The 24,735-nt window shown below is 60.7% G+C and overlaps 1 protein-coding gene across 1 annotated transcript in view; it reads right to left on the bottom strand.

Moving 5' to 3' along the window:
- Positions 1-2,087: 2,087 nt before the first annotated feature.
- ADAMTS7 (ADAM metallopeptidase with thrombospondin type 1 motif 7) overlaps positions 2,088-24,735 on the bottom strand; it is a 71,371-nt gene continuing 48,723 nt past the window's right edge. The window contains exons 9-24 of the mRNA XM_082450773.1: positions 18,911-19,055; positions 18,229-18,321; positions 17,682-17,827; positions 16,130-16,299; positions 15,742-15,875; positions 14,640-14,760; positions 13,162-13,406; positions 12,738-12,879; positions 10,407-10,533; positions 9,768-9,981; positions 8,043-9,431; positions 6,918-7,070; positions 6,284-6,457; positions 6,056-6,202; positions 4,876-5,038; positions 2,088-2,509 (exon numbers count right to left, since the gene is read on the bottom strand). Coding sequence (XP_082306899.1) covers positions 2,346-2,509; positions 4,876-5,038; positions 6,056-6,202; positions 6,284-6,457; positions 6,918-7,070; positions 8,043-9,431; positions 9,768-9,981; positions 10,407-10,533; positions 12,738-12,879; positions 13,162-13,406; positions 14,640-14,760; positions 15,742-15,875; positions 16,130-16,299; positions 17,682-17,827; positions 18,229-18,321; positions 18,911-19,055 — 3,727 coding nt within the window. The 3' untranslated portion in view covers positions 2,088-2,345. The remainder of the gene's footprint in view (positions 2,510-4,875; positions 5,039-6,055; positions 6,203-6,283; positions 6,458-6,917; positions 7,071-8,042; positions 9,432-9,767; positions 9,982-10,406; positions 10,534-12,737; positions 12,880-13,161; positions 13,407-14,639; positions 14,761-15,741; positions 15,876-16,129; positions 16,300-17,681; positions 17,828-18,228; positions 18,322-18,910; positions 19,056-24,735) is intronic.

Genomic DNA, 24,735 nt, shown 5'->3' on the forward strand with positions numbered 1-24,735 from the left:
CACTGGGTTCGGCCGAGAGCCAGGAGCTAGAGTTCCCTGTGTCCGGAGCAACCCCCAGCCACAGGGTGGCAGGCACCCCTCCTTCCACCAGCTGTGACGTGCCCTGCCTGAGTCATGGGTTGTTTGCCTCCTGCCTAGGCTGACAGCTCAGGCCCAGCTGCCACTGGGGACACCACTCCCCGCACCCCCCATCATCGGAAAAACACGAGAATGATTAAGACCAAATGTCTTTCCACAGTGTGACAGCTGGTAGGGGGGTGGTGGGGGGCTCCAGGGAGAATTCCCAGACAGAGCAGGCTGGTGAGTCTGTATCCTCCTGGGACACGGATTCAGTGAGGCTGGGGGTTCCTGAGGTCACAGCACACAGCACTGGCATAGCTGTGACTGGGACCCCAGTGCTAGCCCCTGCTCAGTGTGTGGGTCAGGGGCCAGCAAGTAGAGGCCCTGCTCCCTTGTAAGGGGTTGCTCTTGTGACAGTGCAAATCCCTAGGAAGCCATTACTCACAGCATGGGTCTCCAGGGCCTCCTTTGGCCAGCCGGGCTGCTGCAGACAGACAGGAAGCAAGCCTGACACCCCTCCACCCTCAGACAGTGCGGTGACGCTTGGACTCACGCAAGCCCCAGACTGCTCTCTGTGCAAAGCTACCGTGGGGCCTGCTCAGGCCATCTTCCTACCTGGTCAGAGGGGTCAGCTGCTGGAGATGGCCCAGAGCTCAGAGCAGGAGATGATGGGAGCTTGAGGCCTGTGTAGTCAGGGCATATGCCCTTGTGCCAGTCACCTCCCTCTCAGAGCCTTGGGCTTCTCATCTGAAAATGGGGTACTCACTGCAGCCCCATGGAGTGTGTTGATGATTAAATAGAGTGTGACATGTGATCAGAGAATGGGAAATGGGAGAGCTGGGCACTCCAGCACCCTTCTAACCCTTGGAGGGGCCAGCCCTGGGACAGACACACTTGCTGATTCCTTCAGCCTCTGATACTGTTTCTTGGTCTCAATCCCCAAGGAGTGATTTTCTATCCCCCCCCTGCCCCCAACACACACACCCAAGCTGTGAGTAGCCACCACACGCACAGCTCCAGAACCACCATTCACATCACAGTCTGAATGGCAGATACTGTAGAATAGAATGAGAGTGGTGGTCCCCCATTTGGAGAAAAGGGATAAACCCCTTCCAGGAGTAGGACTTGTGAGCAGATTGTAAAACGGTCAAGTCCAAGGCTCATGGCCAGAGGTAAGGGCTGGAGCCTGCACAGGTCACTTCCTGGAGACAGTGTCTAGCCTTCTCCGGCCTCCTCACCCCTCACCAGGGCCCAGGACACCTTCAAAGCACACAGACTGACTCCATGGAACTAAGTGTGGCAGGCAGGGAAGGGCTGGCGTGGCAGGTGCTGGGGAGCGGGACCACCTGTCAGTGTAGCAAGAGCCCAGCGCCTGGGATTGTCAGCGAGGAAGAAGCCACCATACGTCCTGGCCTCGACCGGCCCAGCCCCACCCCTGAGTACAGAGAAGATGAAAGAGAGGGACAAGTGGGGGCCAAGAAGGGTGTGTCTGGCCAGACTGCTCCTCCCTCCACCCCCTTGGTGCAGATAGAGTTAAGAGTTAACAGATGAAGCAGAGGGGGACGGGGATGTGTCCATAGGGTTCATTCCAGGGGGCAGTCCCTGCTGGTGACCAGATGGGCCTTGCTCCTCTAAGGGCGTGTGGCTCAATCCCTGTGAAACACAAGTCTCTGAAGACCGCAGAGTGGGGACACAGGGGAAAGGGCTGGGGGGCCTGGGCAGGGGGCATGAAGTGGAGGTGTGGAAGGATTGTGAGTAGGGACCAGCACCCCCAGGCCTCTGCCAGGCTGCGCCTGGTGCCCAGAAAACGCTCCTGCCGCCTGTTACCCAGCCGTCTGAAGCCCTGCACACACCGCCTCTAGGAAGCCCTCCTCCGCTCTGCTCCCTCAGGCCTTCCTGCCCACATGGGCTCTGCTCCCTTCTCCCCTGTGGGCCTCCCAGAGGAGCAGATGGAAAGATGCTGTCTGCTGCAGCAGAGGTGTAGTTTCTGACTTGAAATTCCCCCAATCCAAGAGGAAGCCAAGCTGTACTTCGAAACGGTAGATGCCTGTTTATGTATAACAATAACAATAATAAATGTTAGGCAAACTGTTAGAATAAAAAAATACCTTTTCTGAGGGGTAAGGGTCCCCAGCCTGCCACTGTCGGGGGCCGGGTTAGCACCATTAGGGCGCGAGGGGCGGGGCTCCACCGCAGCCCGTGCTGGGCGCTGAGGTCCTGCTGGGCGCTGAGGTCCGTGCATCGGTCTGTCTGTGCATCCTGGCCGCGGGGGGCCGGGGTGCGGGTCAGCGGCGGGCGACCCGCTGATGGCCGCGGGAGGGGGCACCACGGCCGGGTGGGGGACAGGAGCGGCAGCACTGGGTGCGGACGGTGGGCAGCTGGCAGCGGCCCAGCAGGCGCAGCGTCTCGCAGAAACCGAAGGACAGGCGATCGCGCTCGCAGCCTAGGGCTGGAGGGGGCGGGTCAGGACCAGCAGGCAGGCACCGGAACCACCGCCCTCCTCCCACCTGCACCCAGGGTGGAGGGGCTTCCCTGAGATTTTACCTGGGCCGTCTCCCTGCCCCCCAGCAGCCTTAAGGAGACCTGCAGCCACCCCCAGAGCATCGGTCTCCTGTTTCTGGAGGGGCTCCCCTAGGCCTGAGTTATAGCTCTCCAGCTGCTGTCCTGTCCCACCTGCCCTTGGCCTAGGCCCCCACCTCCAGGACTGGAGAACTGGCCCTGCTGGGCTCAGGTTTCCAGAGGAAAGGCCCCGAGACCCCAGCCCTGACTGCCTCAGGTGCTCACGAGAAGCCAAAGAGCCTGCCACCCCTCTCGGTCCCTGACCCTGTGAGACCTGACAGGACCTGGCACACAACGGAAGTCCCAGGTGCCTCCTGCCAGCCTACAGTGGCCTCTGCCCCCCACCCCCTGCCCAAATGCATCTGTCCTGCCAGACCTCCCTGCCCCATGCAGCCATGGGCTGTACTCAGCTTCAGCTTGCGGGTCACACACCAGAACAGCCCCATCAGCCAGGCCAGGCACCGAGGCCCTGAGAGAGCAGGTGTGGCCTGGGCCATCAGCCCGTCAGCAGGACCCAGGCCTCCTGAGGAGGGACAGAGGGAGGCTTCCTGCCCGGGGCTGAGGCCTGGCGGGCCCTCCTGCCCTGTGCTTATCAGAGCTATTTTGGGATGTGGCTTGCTTCCAGCCTCCTGGCCTTGCTCCCGCTGCCTGTGACAGCCCCCAGCTGCCGCCTGGCCCTCTCACTTCAGCAGACTTCCCAGGGGAGGAGAAGCAGGAGGGCAACTGGCAGCCCCGTCCCTGGGACATCCCTGGGGCCCGGCAGAAGGCATGAGGCAGCAGGCAGCCTCCTCCACCCTGGCTCTGAGCAGCAGCTCTAACCTACGCATCTGCAGACCTGCATCCTGCTCCCACTGTGTGACCTCAGGCAAGTTTCTTAACTTCTCAAGGGGCCCCCAGTTCCCTCCTCTGCCAGTAACCCCACCTCCACAGGCAAACGGATGTGGCCGTGCTATGTCAGCTGCCTCACCGTGATGACCAAGTTTCCAGGCTTTCCAAACGTCCTGCCACGCAGCCCCACAGATCATCAAAACATCCTGGGGACTCCAGGGTCTCGGCATGCAAGTCACTTCCTTGGCTGGCCTCTATCCTTAAACTCCTCGCTTGGGTGCCAGCAGCTACCTTGGGGCTGTGTGCAGGAGGCATGGAGGTGCTTGCTGGGTGAATGCTGAGGGCAGGGCGCTTGGGGTGGGTGGAATTTCTGCTGGGCCTGAGGTAATGGGATTTGGGGCAGGAAGGCTACCCCTGCCAGTGGTATGGCCAGCAAGGCATGGCAGTGGCTAGTCCGGGCTTGCCCAAGGGCTGCCAAGGAGCCAGTCACTGGTACAGAATGCAGACTGGGGCAGGTCCCTGGAGGCCCCGGGTGCCAGCTGAGGGCCAAGGACTCTGTCCTAGGGCGGCTCTGTCCTAGGGGCAGGAGTCAGACAGCTGACAGGCATAGGAGCTGCTGGATTCTCCTGACTGACAAAGGTAGCCCTAGGCATTCTTCCTGACCTCACGATGGGAGATGATAGTGTCCACGAGGGAGAGGAAGACGCCAGCCTTCCCTGGGCACTTCCTGGGCTCTTCACTCCAAGGCCTCATTTATGAGGATGGGGGTTGTCTGCCCCTTTATGCGCAAGACAGGGAAGTGGAGCCCAAGACCATAGAGCTGGTGAGGGGAGGCCAGGTGTGACTCCAGGGCCAGTTTCCTGTGCTCAGCACTGCTGGGGGTGGCTGGGCTGCAGGAAGGAAGCGTGTGCGTGTGTGTGTGTGTGTCTATGTCCAGAGCCACCTCTGCCACAGGCTCTTCCTCTAGGACCCAGCTGGCCAGGAAGCCACCAGCTGCTGGGAGCTAGCAGGACCCTAGGCGGGAGACCCCTTCCTGCGGTTACACTGCTCACTCTGGGCAGTCCTCCTCTGGCCAGGAAATGGACGGGCTGGAGCTGGGGCCGGGGGCTCACCCAGGCCTGAGCTCCACACACTCAGGAACATCCCTGGCCTCACTCTGGGAACAGGGGGTAACTGAGACCCAGAAGGGAAAAGAGCTTGCCCGAGGTCACACAGCAGCCTGGGGGCCTCCACTCCTCCCCTGAGCTAAAGAAAGCTGCCTGCGGGGCTGGACTCCCCGTGGCTCTGAGCCCAGCACGGCCCCGGCCTCTGCGTGGCTCCCCGTCGGTCAGCCAGTGCTGCAGGGGGACGGTTCCATGACTCTCCCTCTCCCCACCGCCCACCCCGCCCTCCCCCGCCCCCCAGCAGACAGTCGGCTGGAGCACTCACGCGGTGGCTCAGTGAGCTCACAGTCCTGGGTGCCGCACGGCCGGGAGCTCTCAGGCCAGGCCTCGTGGCCACACTGGTCACTGTCTTCCTCAGGCAGCCCAGTCTGGGTGTTGACGCACTTGACCAGGCGCCGCTGGACGCCGCCGCCGCAGGGGGCTGAGCACTGTGGGGAGCACGGGAGCAGTGAGCATCCTCTTAGCCGGCCCTGCAGGGGGGCGTCCCGGGGCGTCCCCAGGGCAGCGGCTGCCTTCTCCAGGAAGCCTAGCTCATGGTTCCCAGCCCCAACTCTCCAGCCTCCTCAGAGGGTTGGTCCTGTCCCCAGAGGCCACTAGGTGTTCGCTTGCAGGAACTGCATCTGCAGAGCGGAGGGGAAAGCTGCCAGCCCCTCACACGGGATGGGACATGCCTGAGAGGCCTGGGCAGTGGCTCCGGGGCTGGAGGACCTGCTGCAGCCCATGGGCAGAAGAAGGAAGGGAGAGAAGGTTTCTCAAACAGGGCCCACCATCCCAAGTCACGCTTTGTTCTTATCAGTTGGGGTCTGATGTTTTTAAAAAGCCCTAAAAATAAATTTAATCTGTGCCAACATCGTGCCAGGCCCTGTGCTAAGTGCCTCACTGTGTGACTTCATCTAATGCTCACAACCCCACTTTACAGATGAGAAGACAGAGGCCTGGCGAGGTAACGCAACCTGCCCAGGGTCCCTCAGCAGCCAGTGGGACAAGGCCTGAGATTCCCAAACAGGCCTGGCAGGAAGAGTCCTGCCCAGCTGAGGCCTCACCGGCCACTCCTGTACCCCCTCCACCAGTCTGGTCTTCGCTTAGTCTCCTGAACACCCTGTGCCTGTCACTCCTGCCCCAGGACTCTGCATTTGCTGCTCCCCGTATGCCTCTCCTTCACATCACAAACCCCTCCAGTCTCACTCTGAAGTCCCCTCCTCAGAAGGCCTTCCCTGACATCACAGCGCACGTCCCTTTTTTTTAGTCTGTCTCCCTGGCAGGCTGTAAGCTTCAGCAGGGCGGGGACCTCATCTGGCCACCACTGTATCTGCAGGGACCACAGAGAGCCTGGCATACAGGACACACTCACCAACTCCCTACGTGAACAAAGGTCTGATGGATGCCAGCTGACACGAGTCCCCCCTCTGCATGTCCTCCCCGCACAGAACCCCGCGCTTGCTCACCTGGCCCCAGGGCCCCACCACCCACTGCGTACAGGGGTGCGTGTTGCAAGGCCGTGTGCTGTTGGGTCTCAGCGCCTCCTCACAGAGGCCCGGCTCTGGGCAGGTCACCAGACGCTGCTGCTCACCACCGCCGCAGGCCTCGGAGCACTAGGAGGGCAGGGGAAGGGGTCTGGGCGCTGCTAGGCTCTGAGGACACCCCCGCTCCCATCCCAGACCCTCAGGCCTCACCTCCCTCCAGGAAGAGATGTACCAGCTGAGGCAGGGCTGGGCCCTGCAGGGCCGGCGGGCAGGCGGCTTGGCAGGCCCCGGCTGGCAGTGGAAGGGCCGGAGCGGCTGGAGGTCCCGTGTGTCCACACACTGCACGTCCCGCACGGAGGAACCCCCGCCACAGCTGCGGGAGCACTGGAGGCCGAGGGTCCCGCGTGTGGACACACCACCACCACGTGCGTGCACACGAGGACACGGTGAGGGCTGTGGCAGGGCGAGCGCTGGGCACTCTCACCCCCACCTGCGGCAAGTCCCTTAAGGGCCCCAGGGAGAAGCCATGGCTGACCAGCCCTGGGCGGCGGGCGGCATGGCCAGGGGCTGCCCCGGAATGGGACAGATGGAGAAAGAGTGGAACAAAGGAGAAAGTGAAATCCCGAGGGTGACAGAAAGGAGAGAAAAGGATGCAGCCAGGGAGAGAAGGGGCGTGGGGCAGGCTGAACCACACAGATGGAATGATCCCAGAGGCTAGAAATTAGAGAACAAAGATGTGCAACACAGAGCCCCCCCCGGTGGCTATGGCTGACCCCAAACACAGGCCACGGGCCCCAGAGCTCCACCCCACGCCCCGATGCTGCCCGCCTTCTCCCTCACGCACCTTACTCCAGCTGCCCGTGTGCCAGGCAGCGCAGGGCCGCAGGTGGCAGCGGCGGGCGGGTTGGGGCCGGGCAGCGGGAGTGCAGTCCTCCTCTCGGCCAGAGCTGCAGCGCACGGGCCTCCAGACGGCACCCAGACCGCAGGTGGTGGAGCACTGGGGGCAGGGGACGCAGTGGCCATGAGGGCCGGGCAGATCCCTGCACCCTGCAGCCCCCAAGCCAGGTGAGAGGGACCCGCCAGTGCCTCAGTTAACTCGTCTGCAAAATGGGCTCCTCCGCCCGCCTCCCCAGGAGACCATGAAAAGTCAAATCCCCTGGCAACCAACTGTCCCTGCTACAGGAGACACACGTGAGGTGGCCCGGCTGTGCTGACAAGGCTCACTGCTTCCCAGAATCACTTGGGAAGGAAGTCTGGGTTCCTCGCTGGGCCTCAACCTGTCCCTCCCACACCAAAACTAGGGATCTGAATAGAAGCAGCTCACTTCCCCTACGGTGACAACCTGGGGACGTTGGGGTGGGGTGGGGGACACAGGGCAGCTTCTTGCCATGCAGTTCAGACCCTCACAGGCCCGACAAAGCAGGTGGAGCCCTGAGGGGAGAACCAGGTGGCAAGGAACTGCACTGCACCTGGAGGAGCCAGGCTGAGCCCCGCCGGGCCTGGGGACCATGGGAGGAGGCTTCCCCACTGACACAGCTGCCTGGGGTGAGCTCCCTGTTCCTGGAAGCATGCAAGCCAGAGTATGAGAGGGCCGTTCCCCCTGGCTGCCCCTCATTTGTGCCTGCCCTGCCCTCCCAGCGGCCCCCTGCGCTACTCAGGAATGAGCCTCTGGGGACCCCAGGGATACAGGCCCCCTTGCCCCACCCTACTGCTCAGAAGAGAAACTGAGGCCCAATGGGGCAGACCAGCCCCAGGGGCACATGGAGGGCAGTATGACTGAGCTGGGGCAAAGTTCCTCCCACCTCACAGAGCCTCCACCCACCACGGGCTGTCAGTTCCCTAATCCCCACCCACCCAGGAGGCTGGACAGACAAGGCTTATATCCTGCTTTGCTCATTTTCAGATGAAGAGACCAAGTTAGTGAGGTCCTGCTCAACCCCCGGCCCACCTCGACCCCTGCACCACTTGCCTCACTCCAGTTCCCCACTTGCCAGCTGGCATTCCTGACGGGCAGCAGGTCTACGGGGGGTTCCTCCTCTGCTGAGCTGGGGTCCAGAGGCCCAGGGGCTCGGCTGCCGTTGGCCGGACTGTCCTGAGCTGGTATGGACAGCGGCACAGGGCTTGGGGGCGTCTCAGGGCTGGGGGACTCAGGCTGGCCCAAGGGCCCCAGGCTCAGGGCAGTCACCCAAGGCGTGTGCCCTAGGCCGGTCGGAGCCTTCAGAAGGAAGGTTCCCGGCATCGCCAGGGTCTGCAGGTCGCGTAGAGCCAGGTCTGGGGTTGAAAGGGTGGGAGTCCCGGGCTCCAGGGCGCTGTCTGTACCCTGAGTGTCTGGCAGACTGGCGGTGGGAGGAGGGGGAGGAGCGCCCCCAACGGTGGGCCACAGCTCCTTGCCCACAGGCCCCAGGCCACCCTCCAGCGCTGGTTCCCAGGCCAAGGTGCCACTCGTCCACAGCTCTACTGTGTCGGGACTAGGAGAGGAGTGGGAGGTGCTGATGGAGGACAAGGCGGGCAGCGTGGGGCTGGGTCTTTGGGGCGCTCTGCGGCCCAAGGCTTCCTCGCTGTCCTCGGAAACCTCGTTGGTCCTCTCCCACCAGGGAGGGGGCGGCTGGCTGTGGCTGTCCTCCCCTCCCAGGAACTTGTTCTGGCTCCCAGGGGCAGCAGGCGTCTCCATGCTGACTGGAGTCGGGGGCCAAGGCAAGCTGGGGAGCCCAAGGTCTGGGGCTCCAATGGGGGCATCTTCCTCAAATAAGAAATTGACCAAGGAGTTCCCAGGGGTCTGCTCCGAGGGTGGGGGTGGGGAATGGCCAGCCTGGCTGGGCCAAGGAGCAGGGGACCAGTCTCCCAGCGCCCCCTCATCCTCAGGCCCGGAAGGCTCTGTGGCAGGCGTGGGGGTGCCCACAGGAGGCTCAGCAGGACTGCTCGGGGGCGGGGGCATCCAACCCCCTGTGCCCGCCGGGTCTGCGTCAGGCTCCCCGAAGGGCCCGTAGGACAGGTTCTCATGGAAGTTAATGAAATTGTAGTCATAGTAGAAGTCGTCAACGAACACGGGCCCCGGCGGGCCCAGCTCAGGGTCCTCCTCCCCGATGGCATTGCCCATGCCAGCCGGCTTGGGTGATGAGGGGGGCGGAGGGCGTGGGGCTGGGCGGTGAGGAATGAAGTCGACCTCATTGAAGAGCTCGCGGCTGGAGGAGCCGCTGCCTGAGCCTTCGGGGCCCAGCACGTCCAGGGCCCTCGGGCAGGGCGGCAGAAGGCAGGCGGCCTCGCTTGCCGGCTGCTGGTCCTCATCGCAGGGGACACCAGTGTCATTGGTGCAGAGGATGCTTCGGTGCTGAGTGCCTGGGCCGCATGTCACAGAGCACTAAAGGGAAGGCCAGGGTGAGGGACTCAGGGCCAGGGGAAGCTGGGGCCTAGCAAGGTACCCTGCTCACTGCTCAATGTCAGTGTACAGGGCCCCAGCCAGCCCTCTCTCGCCCTGACCAGCTCGAGACCATGACTTGTGGCCATGGCTGGCCAGGGCATCCCAGCCCCTGAGGCTTTGGGGATGGGGCCGGACCTGGAATGCCCCAGGCCCCTCCCACCACGGTGCCCGGCAGTAAGGGCTCCCCAAAGGCTGTCTCTGCCTCCCTGTAGCCCAAGACCGATGGCAGAGCTGGGGGCAGGCCCCCTCCGGGCCCCCTCCCATCCTGCTGCTCACCTCAGACCAGTTCCCCACGGCCCAGGTGGCCGGACAGGGCACATTGCGGTTGCAAGGGGTTTCGGCAGGGGGCCGGGGCAGGTGTTCACAGGCAGGTGGCTCCAGGGCGCTCTGCTCATCCAGCCCCACGCTGTGGATGCAGAGCACGGCCCGGCGGGAGAGCCCCCCAGGCCCGCAGGAGCTGGAGCACAGCTGCCACTCACCTGCCCACCACCTGTGGGGGGCACAAGGGCAGCATCAGCGTGCAGCCACCTGGACTCCCAGGCACTCGGGGTTCAGGGAGGGTTGGGCCTAAGCCCAGGGGACGATTCCCCAGAGCTCCAAGCCTGGGATGGCCCCCTGGCCCCCACAGCCCAGTGACAGGGCACAGTCCCCCTTGCTGCTGCCACCTTCACCCCTGGGGGACCTGGGCAAGACCCAAGGCCTGTGTCCACATCCAGGGACCCAAGTGCGAGCGATCAGGCACGTCCCTGGCTGATGCTGGCTATTGAGGGGGAACCCAGGCCCAGGCTGAGGTCACGGGCAACCAGGGGCTGGGGCTTCAGCCTTGGGGAGAAAGGCTAAGAGCCCAGCTCCCTCTGCTCCTCCCAGGGGCGCCCCCTGAGGGACACCTGGGAGTCAGGCGCCCGGTGGGCTCACCGGGCGGGGCAGGGCTCCTCGCTGCACTTCCTCTGACGGTCATCGGGCCGGCCCAGGGGCTCACAGTGCCTCTCGTCCACGGGCCCCGCCTGCCGTTCCACGCAGCGCGCGCTCTGCCTCTGCATCCCTGGGAGGCCATGGGGGCTCAGCCTGGGCCCGGCACTCAGGGCGCCCCCTGCCTGAGCCACGCGGCACCCAAAGACACAGCTACACCCCACTCTGCTCAGACCCCTTCCAGAACAGGGCCTCACCGCCTCTGTCAGGATGAAGGCAGGCCCCCACCGCCCCCTCCTCACTGTCCTCCGGCCTTCACCCCCACCCCTAGGGAGGCAGCAGAGTGTGCAGGTTCGGTGCGCGGGGGGTCTAGCCCCACAGCTTCCTAGCTGGGAGGCCTGGGCAGCTCACTTGGCCTCTCTGAACCTCAAGTCTTCATCTGTAAATGGGAGTAACAATAACACCTGCCTTGAAGGTCAGGTGTGAGGATAACGTGCTCACGGATGTGCAGGCTCAGCCCATACCTGGCACATGGTAAGAGCGCAACCAGTGCCAAATCCAACCACGGCCCAGCACCACCTCCAGTGTCTACACTCCTCCCAATAGGATCAGTGCCCAGAAATTCTGGAGAAGAAATCCATCAGACCTCCCAGTCAGGCATTCCTCTCCAGCCTCACAGCCCTCCCCACCCCCTGCCCTGGCACTCGCTTTGTCACTGTTCCTGTCCTTCACTCCCCCTGCCATCGCCTGCCTCTGCGCCCTTGCAGAGCTGTGCTCTTCCCTCGCCACACGCACCCCACACCACCTGCTGAGGCCCAGTGGCAGGACCAACTCCAATAGGCTCTGCCTTCACCCTGCTCCCCCCATGGCATAGAAGCGGGACTCACCCCTGCCCTGAGCCTCCAGTCTCCCCTCCACCCGCCTCCTTCCTTCCTAATAGAATGCAGGGTTTGTTCAAGGTAACAATGGGACCTGCTGAAAACACTCCCCACTGTAGTTCCCAGGCAGCTAGGGGGTCTGGGACACAGTCGTGCCAGGGAGAAAAAGACACAAGTCCTTCCCAAGAGTCAGCCCTTTGCCCCTTCTTCTTCTTGCCAGCAAGAAGCCTGGGCAAAGGGTGCCATCTTGTGACACGCATGAGGGGAAGGTGGGGCTGAGAGTGGTCCCTAAAAACACGGCAGGCCATCCAGCCAGCTTGGACTATGCACCCTCCCTGGGGGTTCTTACTGCCGAAGACAAGTAAACCCTTATCTGCTCCAGCTACCACTCGTCAGGATCCTGCCACTTGCCACTCAACACATTCCTATTCTGTCCACGTGGGAAGCCACCGATTTGCTGAAAGACAATTCCCCAGTGTCTGGTTCATCAGATGTATTTGTTTTCACATTTGTAAACTTAACTCATACGGGATAGGATGCTTTTAATAGCTTTTGAAGATTCCTGCCCAGCTTTAGTGGGTCAGTGTTCATTTGTCATCATAATAGCATTTCAAGGAATGTTCAAATGTCTCTGTCCCAGATTCCTGATACTGAGACCCCTGGACACTGAGGGGGAGGGGGAGGGGAAGGGAGACTGAAGAAGCCACAGGGAGGGGAGAGTGAGAGTTAGTCAAATTGTTACACATTCTATAAAGAGTTTAAAGAAATAAGTAAATGTGGTGAATGGGCCATTGGGCTAAGAGGCTCAGAGTTTGGGTGGGGAGATCCGTGTCACGTCCCACCTCCCTCCTCCCTGTCCCGGTCCTACTCCATCCTCCCCCCCACTTCTTTCTCTCCCCTGCCCCTCCTCCTTCTCTCCCTTCCCCCTCCCCCTTCTCACTGGGGAAGCCCTCCTGGGCCAGCAGCCCAGGAGTGTCAGGCTCTGGGCCTCCCAGGAAGGGTGGGAGGGCACCAAGGAGGAGGGAGGCCCGGGGAAGCCTGTCTGTGGCGGGAGCTAGAGGAGAGGAAGGAGCTTATCCTGACGGAGATGCAGGTAAGGCTCTGGGAGGATGAAGGGGTCAGATCCCAGATATGGGGCAGAACCACGGGCACAGGACTTGCCAGAGCTGAGCAGTGAGAAGAGGGAGAGGCAGCTGGTGCCTCTCTGGGGGAGACGCACTGAGAGCTCGCCAAGCGCCACGTGCTGTGCCTGCCTCACCTTGTTTACTCTCCCAGTGGACCTATGAGATGGGGCCATTGCTAGCCCCATTATATAGATGGGGGAACTGAGGCCCAGAAGCAGCATTCCAAGTTCACAGCAGCCCAGCAAATAAGCAATGAGCCAGAGGCTAAAGCCAGGCAACAGTGCCCAGAGACAAAGGCCCTGCTGGGCAGTAGCTGTGCCCACTGCTCTCCTCACCTGTGCCACAGGTGACTGTGCACTTGGTCCAGGGCCCATAGTGCCAGGAGAACTCAGGCGGCTGGATCTGGCTATGGCCGTCCGCCTCCCTGTGGATGATGTACTCGTAGCGCACCCCAGGGTTGCTCTCCTGGAACAGGAGCTGGGGCAGGCCGGGGTGGGGGGCCCGTGAGCATGAGGTGTCCTCTCCCTCTGCCCAGACCTGCCACCCATCCTAAAGGAGCCAACCTCAGCCACCTCTGGGACCTGGGGCTATACCATGGAGCCATTCTAGTGATGGGGAAACCGAGGCAGAGGCCCCAGCAGTAGGGCCAGGCCCAGAGCCGGACTCTGTGACTGTCCCAGGGCTCGCTCCTGCCATGCGGGCGGGAACCACGGATTCCACCTCTGCTCCTCCCCAGCCTGGGCCCCAGGAGGCAGTCACCTGGATCCAGATAGGCTCGTCGGTGGGACCAGGGGATGTGAGGTTCTCCCAGTTGCCTGTGCGTGCATATGTGAAGGTGGTCCCCGCCACCTGGTAGTCCCCGTTCCACTGGATGATCCACCCACCGTTGAGGAAGTACTTATCCGGGTCCTCGCTGCGTAGGGCCAGGAAGTTGGCGGCCTCGGCCACCTCCTCGATGCGGATCTCGCGAGCACCGGCTGGGATCAGCCCCACGTCCACATACCCTGTTGGCCAGGGATTGTGCACAGGTTGTGAAAAGAGGTAAGAGGGTTAGCTGTTGCCCGCCCTCACCTCTCTTTCCACTTGCCCCTGCCTGCCGATGCCAAAGATTCCATCGTTAACTTAAGATTCTGGGTTCCCCACTTAGATCTGTCCCAGATCACCAAAGCCTCAGAAGGGCTCAAATCCTACCCCCTGACCCATGCCCCACCACCCTTCTCTGGGAAACCTTAGCTGGTCTCCCTGTCACAAGGCTGGGCCTATTCCCTATACCTGGGGCCAGCATGACCTTTCTAAAAACCCCAATTGACTGGGCCTTTCCCCTGGGATATCCTCCTCATACCTATACAGCCTGTTTTTGTTCTTTCACTAAGTAGTACCCATCATGTGCCTGGCATTACCCTGAGGACTCTACAGGTGTAACAACCCTATGACATAGGTTCTACTGTTATCCCCATTTTACACATGAGGACACTGAGGCACAGAGAGGTTACATAACTTGCACCAGGGTTCTGCTGGGATGTGAATCAAGCTCTGAGGTCTGAGCTTTAACCACCACGCTGGACTGCATCTCTGGGGCTGAAATCTAAGCTTCTTGGCCTAGCATTGAAAGCCTTATGGCATCCCCGCCTTTCTTACAGATAGGTCCCCAGACACAGCATGCTCTTTCTTGCCTCCAGGCTTTGTTGGGCACAAGCTCTTTCCTCCATGTGTAATGCTTTTCCACATCTCGTCTGAGTCTTTTATGACTCAGCTCAACTTCCACTTCCTACAGGAAGTCTTCCCTGACCTCTCCATGTCAGGACCTTCTTCCTCAGTGCTCTCACAGCCCTCTGGGCCTCCCTCCACTGCATCTGTCACACTAAAAGGTGAGACTGTAAGCTCTTCACCTCTGTGTCTCCCTCACGTAGCACACAGCTGGCACTTAAGCAATGTATGCAAAACAGGCCCTGAGGTGAGTGAGTGGAGCTGGGGGGGTGTCTCTAAAGCTTCATAAGGCCACTCGTAAGCCTGATAAGCCCAGCCTGGGGTCCCTGGGGCAGGAGGACTCCCTGTGAAGGCAGGTCTCTGCACTTGGGCCTGGGTGCCCTGACTCCTGCCAGGATCCTAGACCCAGCAAGGCAGCTTGCCTGCTTCCCATCTCTGGCCATGGGTGCCGTGGGCAGGGCTCAAGGGAGACAAGGAAGGGCCACCAGGTCAAGAGTACCCTGCCCCCCCACCAGTGGTCCCACCCATACCCAGGCCCTCAGCCTCCTCGAAGGTCCCGCTCACGGTGTGACACGTGGAGCCGTTGCCGTGGCACACGCCGCAGCGGTCCTCGATGGCACCCGAGTCAATCTCGAAGTCGCAGCCCACATTCTGCAACACATGGGGAGGGGAGACCCCTGGTGCTGGGCCACTGGTGGCGAGACCTCTCTGGCACCAGCCTCGGGGGCCTGCCAGGGTGGGGAGGAGAGAGCTCGGAGCAGGGAGCGGGGGCCCCACCACAGCTGTGCCCTCTGACCCCACGTAAACCCCTCGACCTCTCTGAGCCTCAGCTTCCTCAGATGTGAAACAGGGAGAACCACCTGCACCGTGAAGGTGTGTTGTGAGATCTCATGAGACAAGAGACGGGAGAAGCTTTGTAAAAGGCCACAGCAGGCAGGGGGAGCTGGCACACCCGCGCTCCTGACCAGCATGGACAGGAATTTCCCTAAAACAGGAATCAGTGTTCCCTGCTGGTCCTCCCCAGAGCCCAGGCCTCTATGTCCAGGGGCTTCCCTTCCCAGGAGCAGGGGAAAGAAAGTGCTGAGGACATGGGCAGGGGGAGTGGACACTGATACTGCTGGAAATAAGTCTAAGTATTGTCAGCAAACACTGACGCTTTCTGTGCCAGGCCCTGAGGCCTGCACGGCCCTGCAATGCCCTGTTAAATGACTGCATTTAACCCTGTGACGTGGCTACATGGACGGACAGTCCCCTTTCTACTATCGCAGAGGAAACCACTGCTGGGGGTCATCCAGCCAGCAGGAGGTCGAGCTACCACCTGAGCTCTGGTTTCCGGGCCGGGGCTGGGCCGGTACAGAAGCCAGCATTCAGAAGCCATGGCGGGCAGGCCGTGGTGCAGAGGCAGAGGCTGGGGGTGAGGTCCGATGATATGGGGGCTCCAGTCCCAGGAGGAGCGGGGAGGCTTTGCTGAGAGGCGATGGGAGACCACCAAAGGGCTTCACTGGCAGAGCGGGGAAGCCCAATGGTACAGCCTGGGGAGGGTGGCCAGAGGGAAGCAGGAGGAAGCCAGAGGAGACCTGCCAGGGGGTTGGGGAGGGCAGGGCTGGAGACTCTCTTCCTAGCTGGGCACACCTTGCAGATGCCGTTGATGCAGAGGTCACGGCTGGCCTGGCCCTGGTAGCAGGGGGTGCCATCGACCACAGCGTCCCGCAACTTCTCAGCAAAGTACTCATTCGAGGGCCGGCAGTGCAGCTCGCAGGGGTTCACTGGGGGCCCAAGCAGAGAAGCCATGAGGGACAACCAGGGCAGGAGTCACGGAGGCCACCGGGAAGACCGCCTCCACGACTCCCATCAGTGGCGGGCTGGGGGCTCCACTGGGCTGGTAGTATCTGCAAGGTTGTCCACGGGAGCCAGGAGGGAGCTGCAGCCCCAGCAGACAGTGCCTGTATCACTGGGCCACCTTGGCCCTTGGATCTCTGCCCTTCCAGGCCTCAGTGTCCCTGTGGGCAATAGGACTCACCGTCATTGACCACGGGCACCCACGTGTGCAGTTGGCCCTTGTAGAGCATAGCGTCAAAGTGGCTGCACTGGACTTGGCGGAAAGAGGGGCGGCTGGCGGGGCAGGCCTGCAGGTTGCACAGGCGAAAGCGCTTCCGCTCACCCACGCAGTATCTGCCCTTGTATTTGGGCCTGTGGGGAGAGTGGGGTGGGGGGCAGTGAGTGCACAGTGACAGTGAGTGCCGACTGCACACCCGGATCCGGAAGTGGGCCCTCGGAGCGAGCAGCTCCTCCTGCATCCCTAACACCCAGAGATTCCCGCCGCCCACCTCCGTTCACGCTCCTCTCCCTGTGGGTCGCCCACACTCTGGTCCAGACACAGGCTCCCTGTTTGACAGGATCTCAGGGAAGGTGGCAGCAGGAAGCCTGGGCTCTGCCCCTAACCTGCTGTGTGACCTTGGCCAACTCTCTGGACCCCTCTGGGCCTCAGTATCCTCATCTATAAAACGGGACTGGGGCTGCCTCAGCAGAGGGTTGTTCAGAGGCTGGGCTAAGCTGCAGACATGACTGGCACTAGCTGAAGCGGTTACTCCAAGTCTCCAGCTCGTGGGACCCAGAGTCCTGACAGCCCATGTGTCAGCAGACGTGTTCCTGGTGGCAGCACCCCAGCCCAGGTCCAAAGGAAGCCCCCTTGGCCCTGGCCCAGCTAAGAGGTATGCCCCCAGCATAGATCCTGAATCCTAACCCCACCCCGTCTGCCCCCAACCCAGCTCAGACCTAGAGGCCTGGAGGCAGGGTAGGGTATAAGCATGGGGCTCTAGAAGGACCTGGCTCTGAATCCCATGCCCACCCTGGGGCAGCCTAGTGAAGTGGGCTCATCCAAAGGCACCAGGCAGCCCCTCAGTCTACAGTACAGCTGGCCTCTCTGCATCTCCCTGAATCTTCACCTCACCACTCTTAGATGGGGAAACTGAGGCCCAGAGAGATGAAGTCACTCACCCCAGGTCACACAGCACCCCTCCCAGGCTGACCAATTCTCCCAGCTGTCCCCAGTCTCATCTTGGACCCACTTGTACCTCAAATGCCACTAAGCGGCTCTATTTACTGAGCGCTTGCTACGAACTAGCTGCAGGGCTTTACCTGCATTTATCCTCTACCAGATGGGCACTGCTGCTGCCCCATCACATACCTTCTCTGGAAGCTGAGGCCCAGAGAAGGGTGGAGAGGGAATTTGAACCCTGATCCGTCTAAGGTTCAGGGTCTAAGCTCTTAGCCACTGTCCTCCCTGCTTCCCTCCCACCAGCTGCTGCTTTGTTGTGTGGCCTCTGATGAGTCCCTCCAGTCTCTGGGCCTTGGTGTTTCCCTCTCTGCAACGGGGTCAGCAGTGGCGACTCAATCAGCCTCCGGGGCACTCCTAGAAGTGACCCGAGGTGGCTCTGGACACTCCGGGCTCGGCCTCCATGGGGGTACTTCTGCGAGTGGGAGGCTGGGACAGAGCCAGTGTCCCTGCAATCGCCGACTCTGCTCAGGGCGCCCCACCCCACCTGCCCCGGGAGCCCCGGCCCCGCACTCACGCAGGCTGTGTGCACTGCCGCTCAGCACTCTGCACGCCCACGCCACAGCTCCGGGAGCAGACGGACCAGGCGCTCCAGCCAGACCAGCCACCATCCACGGCCTCGGGCCGGAAGCCCATGGGAACGCACTCCCCATTCAGACACCACTACCGAGACAGACAGAGGTAGAGCAAGCCCACTCCAAGCTCCTCACCCTAGTGAGAACAAGGTGGGAGGGAGGCCTGGAAAGGCCCAGAGCGGAAGGACCTAAGGGCTGGGGGAGGCCCCCTTCCAGTCGCCCAACACCTGGGCCCCATGGTGGAGCCGAGCAGGGAATAAAATAAGAGTCCACATGCTGACTCTTCTGAGCTGAAGGCACTTTGGAGAACTGCCCAGTCAAGCTCTGCCCCAAAGCCTCCATTCTGCAGGTGGGGACTTGGGCCAGAGAGGGCTGGGGTTCTGCTAAGGGCATGAGCAAGTCTGTGAGCCAAGGCCGACCCCAGGGCACGGACACAGCGGGGAGTCTCACCTCTCACCCCCCTCCGCAGCTGGAGTGGGGAACCCCTACCTTGCTCTCCCCACACCTGGTACCATCCACAGCTGCATCCAGCTTGGAGTGACAGGTGGTCCCCACGGAGCACCAGAGCGTGTGGCAGACATTCTGCAAGGAGGAGGGCAAGGGCCATACCTTCACCTCCTCCTCGGGGCCACCACCTGCCCTGCCCCCTCACCACCCCCACGAGTCCCCTGGGAATCCCTCCTTGGGGCTGGCACATGGTGGGGGTCTATAGCTGGAACCCCCTCTTGTCTTCCCGGACCATGTGGTGTGTGGGGACCTTGGCTGGGGCCCCGGGCTCGGGTTTGCAGCTCAGGGCAGTCCCCAGCTCGCCCACACCTCTCCCAGCCCCAGCCTACCCGTCTGGAAACACCCTGGTTAGAAGCCGCAGGGTCTCTGACATGCCCGTGGCCATCACTTCGGGCGATCTTCCCCAGGACCCCGCAGGAGAGGTTTTATTTTACCTCTTATGATCCAGCTCCAGCAGGTGAGGGTCTTGCCCAAAGTCCCATGGTTGGTAAATGGTCCACCCAGAATGCAGACCTGGGTCTATGGCCGCCCAACCCTAGGCCTCTCCCACAGGCCACTTTACGTCTCGTGGGCATCACGTGCGGGCCGAGCCCAGGCTGGGTGGGGTCTGCGGGCTGCTGAGGGCTGCCCTCCTCCCCCGTGTCCACACAGGCCCCACACTCACGTCCATGTCATCGCAGAAGGCAGAGTAGGCCCCATACTGGAGGCGACACTGGTGGCCCACGTCATAGAGGACGCCAGGTGGTATCGAAGGGAAGTCGATGACATCCTTGGTGGGAGAGTCATCCAGGCAGAGGCCCCACCCACGGCTGCAGAGATGGGACAGGACTATGAAGTGAGGGGCCACCTGTCCTCTGGGGCAGAGGGGGCAGCCTGAGAGACCCATCAGGGAGGCCGCACTAGGCCAGTTGGGCAGGGAAGGTGGGAAGGGGCTTAAAGCCCTAAACTTACGGAAAACTCCAGCCTCCTTGCTCGCCCACCCTATTCTTTGACCTAAGCTAGCATGAAAGACCCTCCCAGCCTCTCCCATCCATCTCCAGGGCACTCCAGCTGGCTAAACAACTCATCCCCGCTCCCCAGTGCCAGGCCTCTCCACAAACTATTCCTTCCACCCACGACACTCTCCCCACTCCCCCACTGGTGAAGCCTCTCTCCCCAAGATCCAGCCCGAAGGCCCTTCCCTCTGAAGCCTCCTGGACCACTAAGCCCTCATGTGACGCTGCTCGGAGTTCCCGCAGCTCCACCCCTCAGTCCATGATCTGGAGAACATCACATCACAGCTGATACAACAGCAAGCCTCTGATGGCCCCGCCCTGGGCTGAGACCTAGGGTCACCTGTGGGAGAACCAAGGCCTGAAGGCTGCCCCCTGTCCGGCCGCCAACCTGGGAGAGAGCCCAGGGGCAGCCCTGCCTGCCTGTCACTCCCTTATTTCCTCCTGCCCATCTCCTGCCAGGACTCCCTGGCAGCAGCAGGAGGGAGGCAGGACCTGTGGGGCTTGGGGTCCCAGGCTAAGCAGGGTAGGGGGAGGCAGAAACCCCCCAGTTTTCCAGTCTGGGAGGCTTGAGGGTGGCTGGTGCCAGGTCGGGGAGCCAGGATGAGCAAAGGGTCCTGGTTAGGACTGAGGGAGGCATAGGAAAGAAGGGCAGAGGTGATGGATGCTGGGGTCTGGCCAGGAGGGAAGGAGACACTACGGGCCACGGAGAGGCCGGGAAATAGGCCAATTTGTAGGCCCGCGTGAGGAAAGGCTGGGGGCAGTCAGCCACTGGGACGTGGGAGTCCAAATTTCAGAGGCAGAGGTCTAGGAGCTGCAACCCCAGGCCAGGGTAGGTGGTCCATGTGGTCTCCCAAGTCCCCTGGCTGGTGGCAGGGCCCGGGTTCCACCAGAGCTTCAGGGAACAAAGCCTCAGTGACCAGACACCTGCTGAGGACCCTGGGGGCCCCTCCCCACCCAGAATCACCTGGCCCACCTGTGTTAGCTAGAAACGGACCCTCTAAAATGGGCATCGGGCAAATGAACAGGCGTGGGACCCAGCCCTCTGTCCCAGATCACCGCAGGCCAGGCTGGCCCTGGGTGCTGAGCGGGCACTCTCTCATCTGCTCCTCACAGCCCCTCAAGCAGAAAACTCTACCACCACCATCTCCTTACACTTTCAGGGCCCAGGGCAGTGCGTCACTTGCCCTGGGTCATGTGGGAGGGCAGTGATGGTCAGGATGTGATGCCAGGCCAGGCTGCCAGCACCCATGTGCCCACTTGCTAGGCTGCCCTTGGTGCAGACCTCCTCCCATCCGATCGTGAGCCTGCCTCAAACACTTCACCCCAAATAGAAGTTCTAAATCATGGCAGCTGAGGCCTGGCAGGGAGAAAGGAGTCTTCTGATTGCTGGCTTCAGCTTGGGGGCTCCCTGGGCCTGCACCTTGGGGCAGAGCATCGGCTGAGATGGGGAGGAAGGGGGTGAAAGGTTAACCTGGCCCTGGGGCTCCTCCTTTTTGTCTGGCAGGACACAATTCAAGATGTAGCTGGGGGGGTTCACCCACTCCTCTGACTCAGACCCAGCCAAGGAGCTCCTCTGACTGGGGTCCAACGTGCCTCAGCCCCACACCAACAGGTCCCAGGCCACAACCAGCCCTTCAGTTTTCCGGCCAGGACCCGGTGCTGACGTGCCACTATCAAGCTTCTGTGGCCTGCTGCTGGGCAGCCAGAGCAACAACAACCTCTCAGGGCCCTCCTGTACGTGTGTGAGAGGTTGGGGGGCCTGAAGGGTCCTCATAGGACCCACCACCAGAATCAGAGCCACATTCAGGCCCAGATGCTGACTGGAAACCCAAATTCTGCCCTGCTACAGATGCTGTGTGGCCTTGGGCCATCCCTTACCCTCTCTGGGCCTTCACATCCTCATCTACTAGAGGCTGAGTCAGCTTATGTGATCCCAAGCAACAGAGGTATAAATAGCAGCATCTACTTGGGAAAAGTCACACGGGCGGCCGGCAGCCGGCCCTTCCTTCCTCTGGTCGGCTTACTGCCAGGCTCCCCATGCTGCTGACATACGTCAGCCCTTCCCCTCGGGGCCCCTCCTCGCTCTAATTATAGTGGGCTGGGCAACCCCACATGGGGTCAGAGCAGACAGCGGGTGGCTCCAGTCGGAAGTGTCACTCCCACCTCAAGGACTGCAAAGAGCTGCCCATCACCTGGGAGAGACCTGTGTGCCCCCCTCCCCTCGCCACCCCTGGGGGCCTGGTCATGGAGGCGCCAGATGGTGCGGGCAAGGGCCCGACACACGATCAGGCCCGCCTCTCTCCTTGCAGAAATCCTGGCTGTGAAGGCATGAGAGAACAGGGCCTTCCCTCCCTGGCCCCAGGTCCAAGTAGTAGCTCATGAAACGAGAGGTCCCTTATGAAACAGCAAGGTCCCTTAAAACAGCTCTCAGCCCAGAAAGGCTCTTCAGGTTCTTCAGGTTGATGTCTTGGACTGGCCAATGACCGCAGGCCCCAGAAGCTTTCCTCCAGCCCCACCACCACCTCTTGAAGATTCTCCATCCCACCCCACTTTCCCACACTGCCAGCCCTGGACCACACTGTGCACCCCACCTAGAGCATCCTTCTTCCTCAGGGTGCTGCATTAGTCCTCAGAGGGCAGCTCCGCGGCTCCTTCTCAGAGATGATGTCCCTGCCCCTTCTCCAGATTCCTACAAACCCCACAGGCCTGTCTGCCACAGTGCTAATTACCCAGAACTGTCACATGTCTGTGCCCCCCAGACGGTGAGGGTCTTGAGGACAGGGACACTGCCTCCCCTACCACTGTCCCCCTGAACACAGTTTGAGACCAAGTGGGATTCGCCAATGTCTGGGTCTGTGTGGCCTAATAAATATCTACTTGCAGGGAGCTGAGGAGTGTCGCATCCAGGGGGAAATGGTGGGTGGTCTGAGTGCCTCTGAGACACCCTCAAGCCCTGGAAACACTGCCTGACTCCACCTGGCGCCTTCCTTCTGTGAATCTTGCTCACTCTGGCCTCCATCCTGTCTAGGTGGGACCTGTCCTGTCTTCTGTCCCACCCCCAGCAAGGAGACGGAGGGCGGAGGGGCTGGAGGACAGGTTGGTACCACATTCTCCGTCTGAGCACCCCCTCCCGCACCTGTCCTGGGCCTTGTGATCCCCTCCTGCCTGACCCTCCAGGATGGAGAGGTGAGAGTGCGACCACCCTTGGGGAGATGAACTTCTCCTCCCTCCCCAGCTCCCCTCCATCTGCCGCGCCTGTATCTCTCTTTCCGCCTCTTTCCAGCTCTTCTCGGTGCCAAGGCTCCGGGAGGCCCTGGCTGGCTCGGGGTTTCGCCCTCTCCTCCCACCCTCACCCCAGGCCCCAAGCCAAGTCCCTCACGCATTCCAGCAGCTGAATGAAGACAGAGACGCATCTGTCTGTCTGTCTGTCCTGACAGAAGTCAGGCTGGGTGGCACCCTGGGTGGGGGCAGCTGGGAAAAGCCCTCAGGGTGCTGCAGGGGCGGCTACTCTTCTGATTTCCCAGCCCTTCTCTCACTCTTGACTCCCATGTCGAGGAGGTGACAGACCCTTGGGATAGTTTTCTACCCAGCTCTCCCTGCCCGGGCCACTTCTCTGTTTCAGCTCCTCATCACTTATCACTTGGTAGCAGTGATAACAGTCACCAGGCATTGAATGCTAACCATGTGGCCAGCGTTGTGCTACACACTTCACGTGTTTGCTCACTGAATCCTCAGAGCAACCCAGGAGGCAGTCCCATCATTATCCCCAGTCTTTGAGGCTTAGGGCTAATGTAACTTGTCTGCCAACATGGGGAGAAGCCTGGCCCAGAGTCCAGGGTCTTAACATCAAACTCCACTCTTCTCTGTTTCTAGTCCCTCTCTCCACCCAGTAATCCCTCTTCTATCAGAGGCCAGAGTCCTTGCTCTCACATCCATAATGAACCTGGCCCCAGTGAATGGACTTCTAGAAAAATATGGCTCATTGAACAGACACAGGTTTATTCCCACTCCCTTCCAGAGCCCCACTAAGATGATAGGAAAGGAATAAACAAGGCATAAATCCACAAGGACAAAGGGCGAGAGAGAGGTGATGATGGCAGATGAAAGATGTCAGCAAAAATTCTAGAAGCTGAAAAGCAGATGATCGAGTAGCAGCTGACTTACCACAGCAGTGAATGCTGAGAGCCAGTCCTGCAGGGGGAAACTACCCAGAAGTGGGACACTGGAAGGGCTCAGGAATCAGCGTCCCAGGGACCCCTGGAGGCCTGTGCACCAGGAAGACTGAGGACAAGAGCCTGGCTGAAAGTCTGTAAGACCCACTAGATCCCCTTCCCAACCCTATGTAGCCAGGCGATGGCCACCTCCCTGCCTGGCAGAGGGCCAGGGTCACTCTCGGGAGAGGGTGATCCAGAAGATCTGGTCCAGGAACACCAGGCACAGTGGAAGGCCTGAGGCAGAGGGACCTACAGAGAAAAGTCTACGCGAGGAAGGCTGGGATAACCGCCAAGCTCCTTCCCCATATGGATGCCAGAACGCTGTAGCCAGACTTACACCTTCCCAGGAAAAGACTAGAGAATGCCTCTCTGGGGCAACAATCACTCAGAAAAATGACCCTAGATACTGACATTTAAAGATCTCCCAAAGAAACAGCCCCATCCCCACCAGTCCCTCAGCGGTGATGTGGAAAAGTGCGGCCCAGTCTACAGACCTCCCAACTGCCAGCCCAGTGCCTCCTTCCACGGAGGGAATCAGCCATGCCATCTTAAGAAAACCTTTAACATGACAGAAAGATTTAAAAAAATAACTCAAAGGAAAGAAAGATATTGCAGGGAGCAAAAGGAAAAAAAATCCACATAAATAATAACCTCAGAAAGATAAGATACTCTACCCATGGAACTAGAAAAGGATAATAAAAAGGAGTATTTAGCGAATAAGAAAGTTCAGGAAAGTAGAAGTACAATAGGAAAAAATTTTTAAATGTAATAGAAGGGTTATAAGGTAAAGATAAGGATGTCTTCCAGTAAACAGAAAGAGATGAAAAAAAGTAAAAAAATGTAAAAATAAGAAAGGGAGAGAACAGCTGGATATGAAGGGTTCCAGAAGGAGAAAATAAAAGCAAGATGACTATCAAATAAATAATATAAGAACATTTCCAAGAACTGAAGGACATGAATTTTTAGATTAAAAGGGACTACCAAGTGTCCTCCCAACATAAAAGTAGACCAAGGCACATAACTGCAAAAGTTCAAATCACCAAGAGAAAAAAGGAGAGGGCTTCTCTGGTGGCACAGTGGATAGGAGTCTGCCTGACAATGCAGGGGACACAGGTTCGATCCCTGGTCTGGGAGGATCCCACATGCCGTGGAGCAACTAAGCCCGTGTGCCACAACTACTGAGCCTGCGCTCTAGAGCCCACGAGCCACAACTACTGAGCCCACGTGCCTAGAGCCAGTGCTCCACAGCAAGAGAAGCCACTGCAATGAGAAGCCCACGC

This window comes from Balaenoptera physalus, assembly GCF_965194825.1.
Source record: "Balaenoptera physalus genome assembly, chromosome: 2".
NCBI lineage: Eukaryota > Metazoa > Chordata > Mammalia > Artiodactyla > Balaenopteridae > Balaenoptera > Balaenoptera physalus.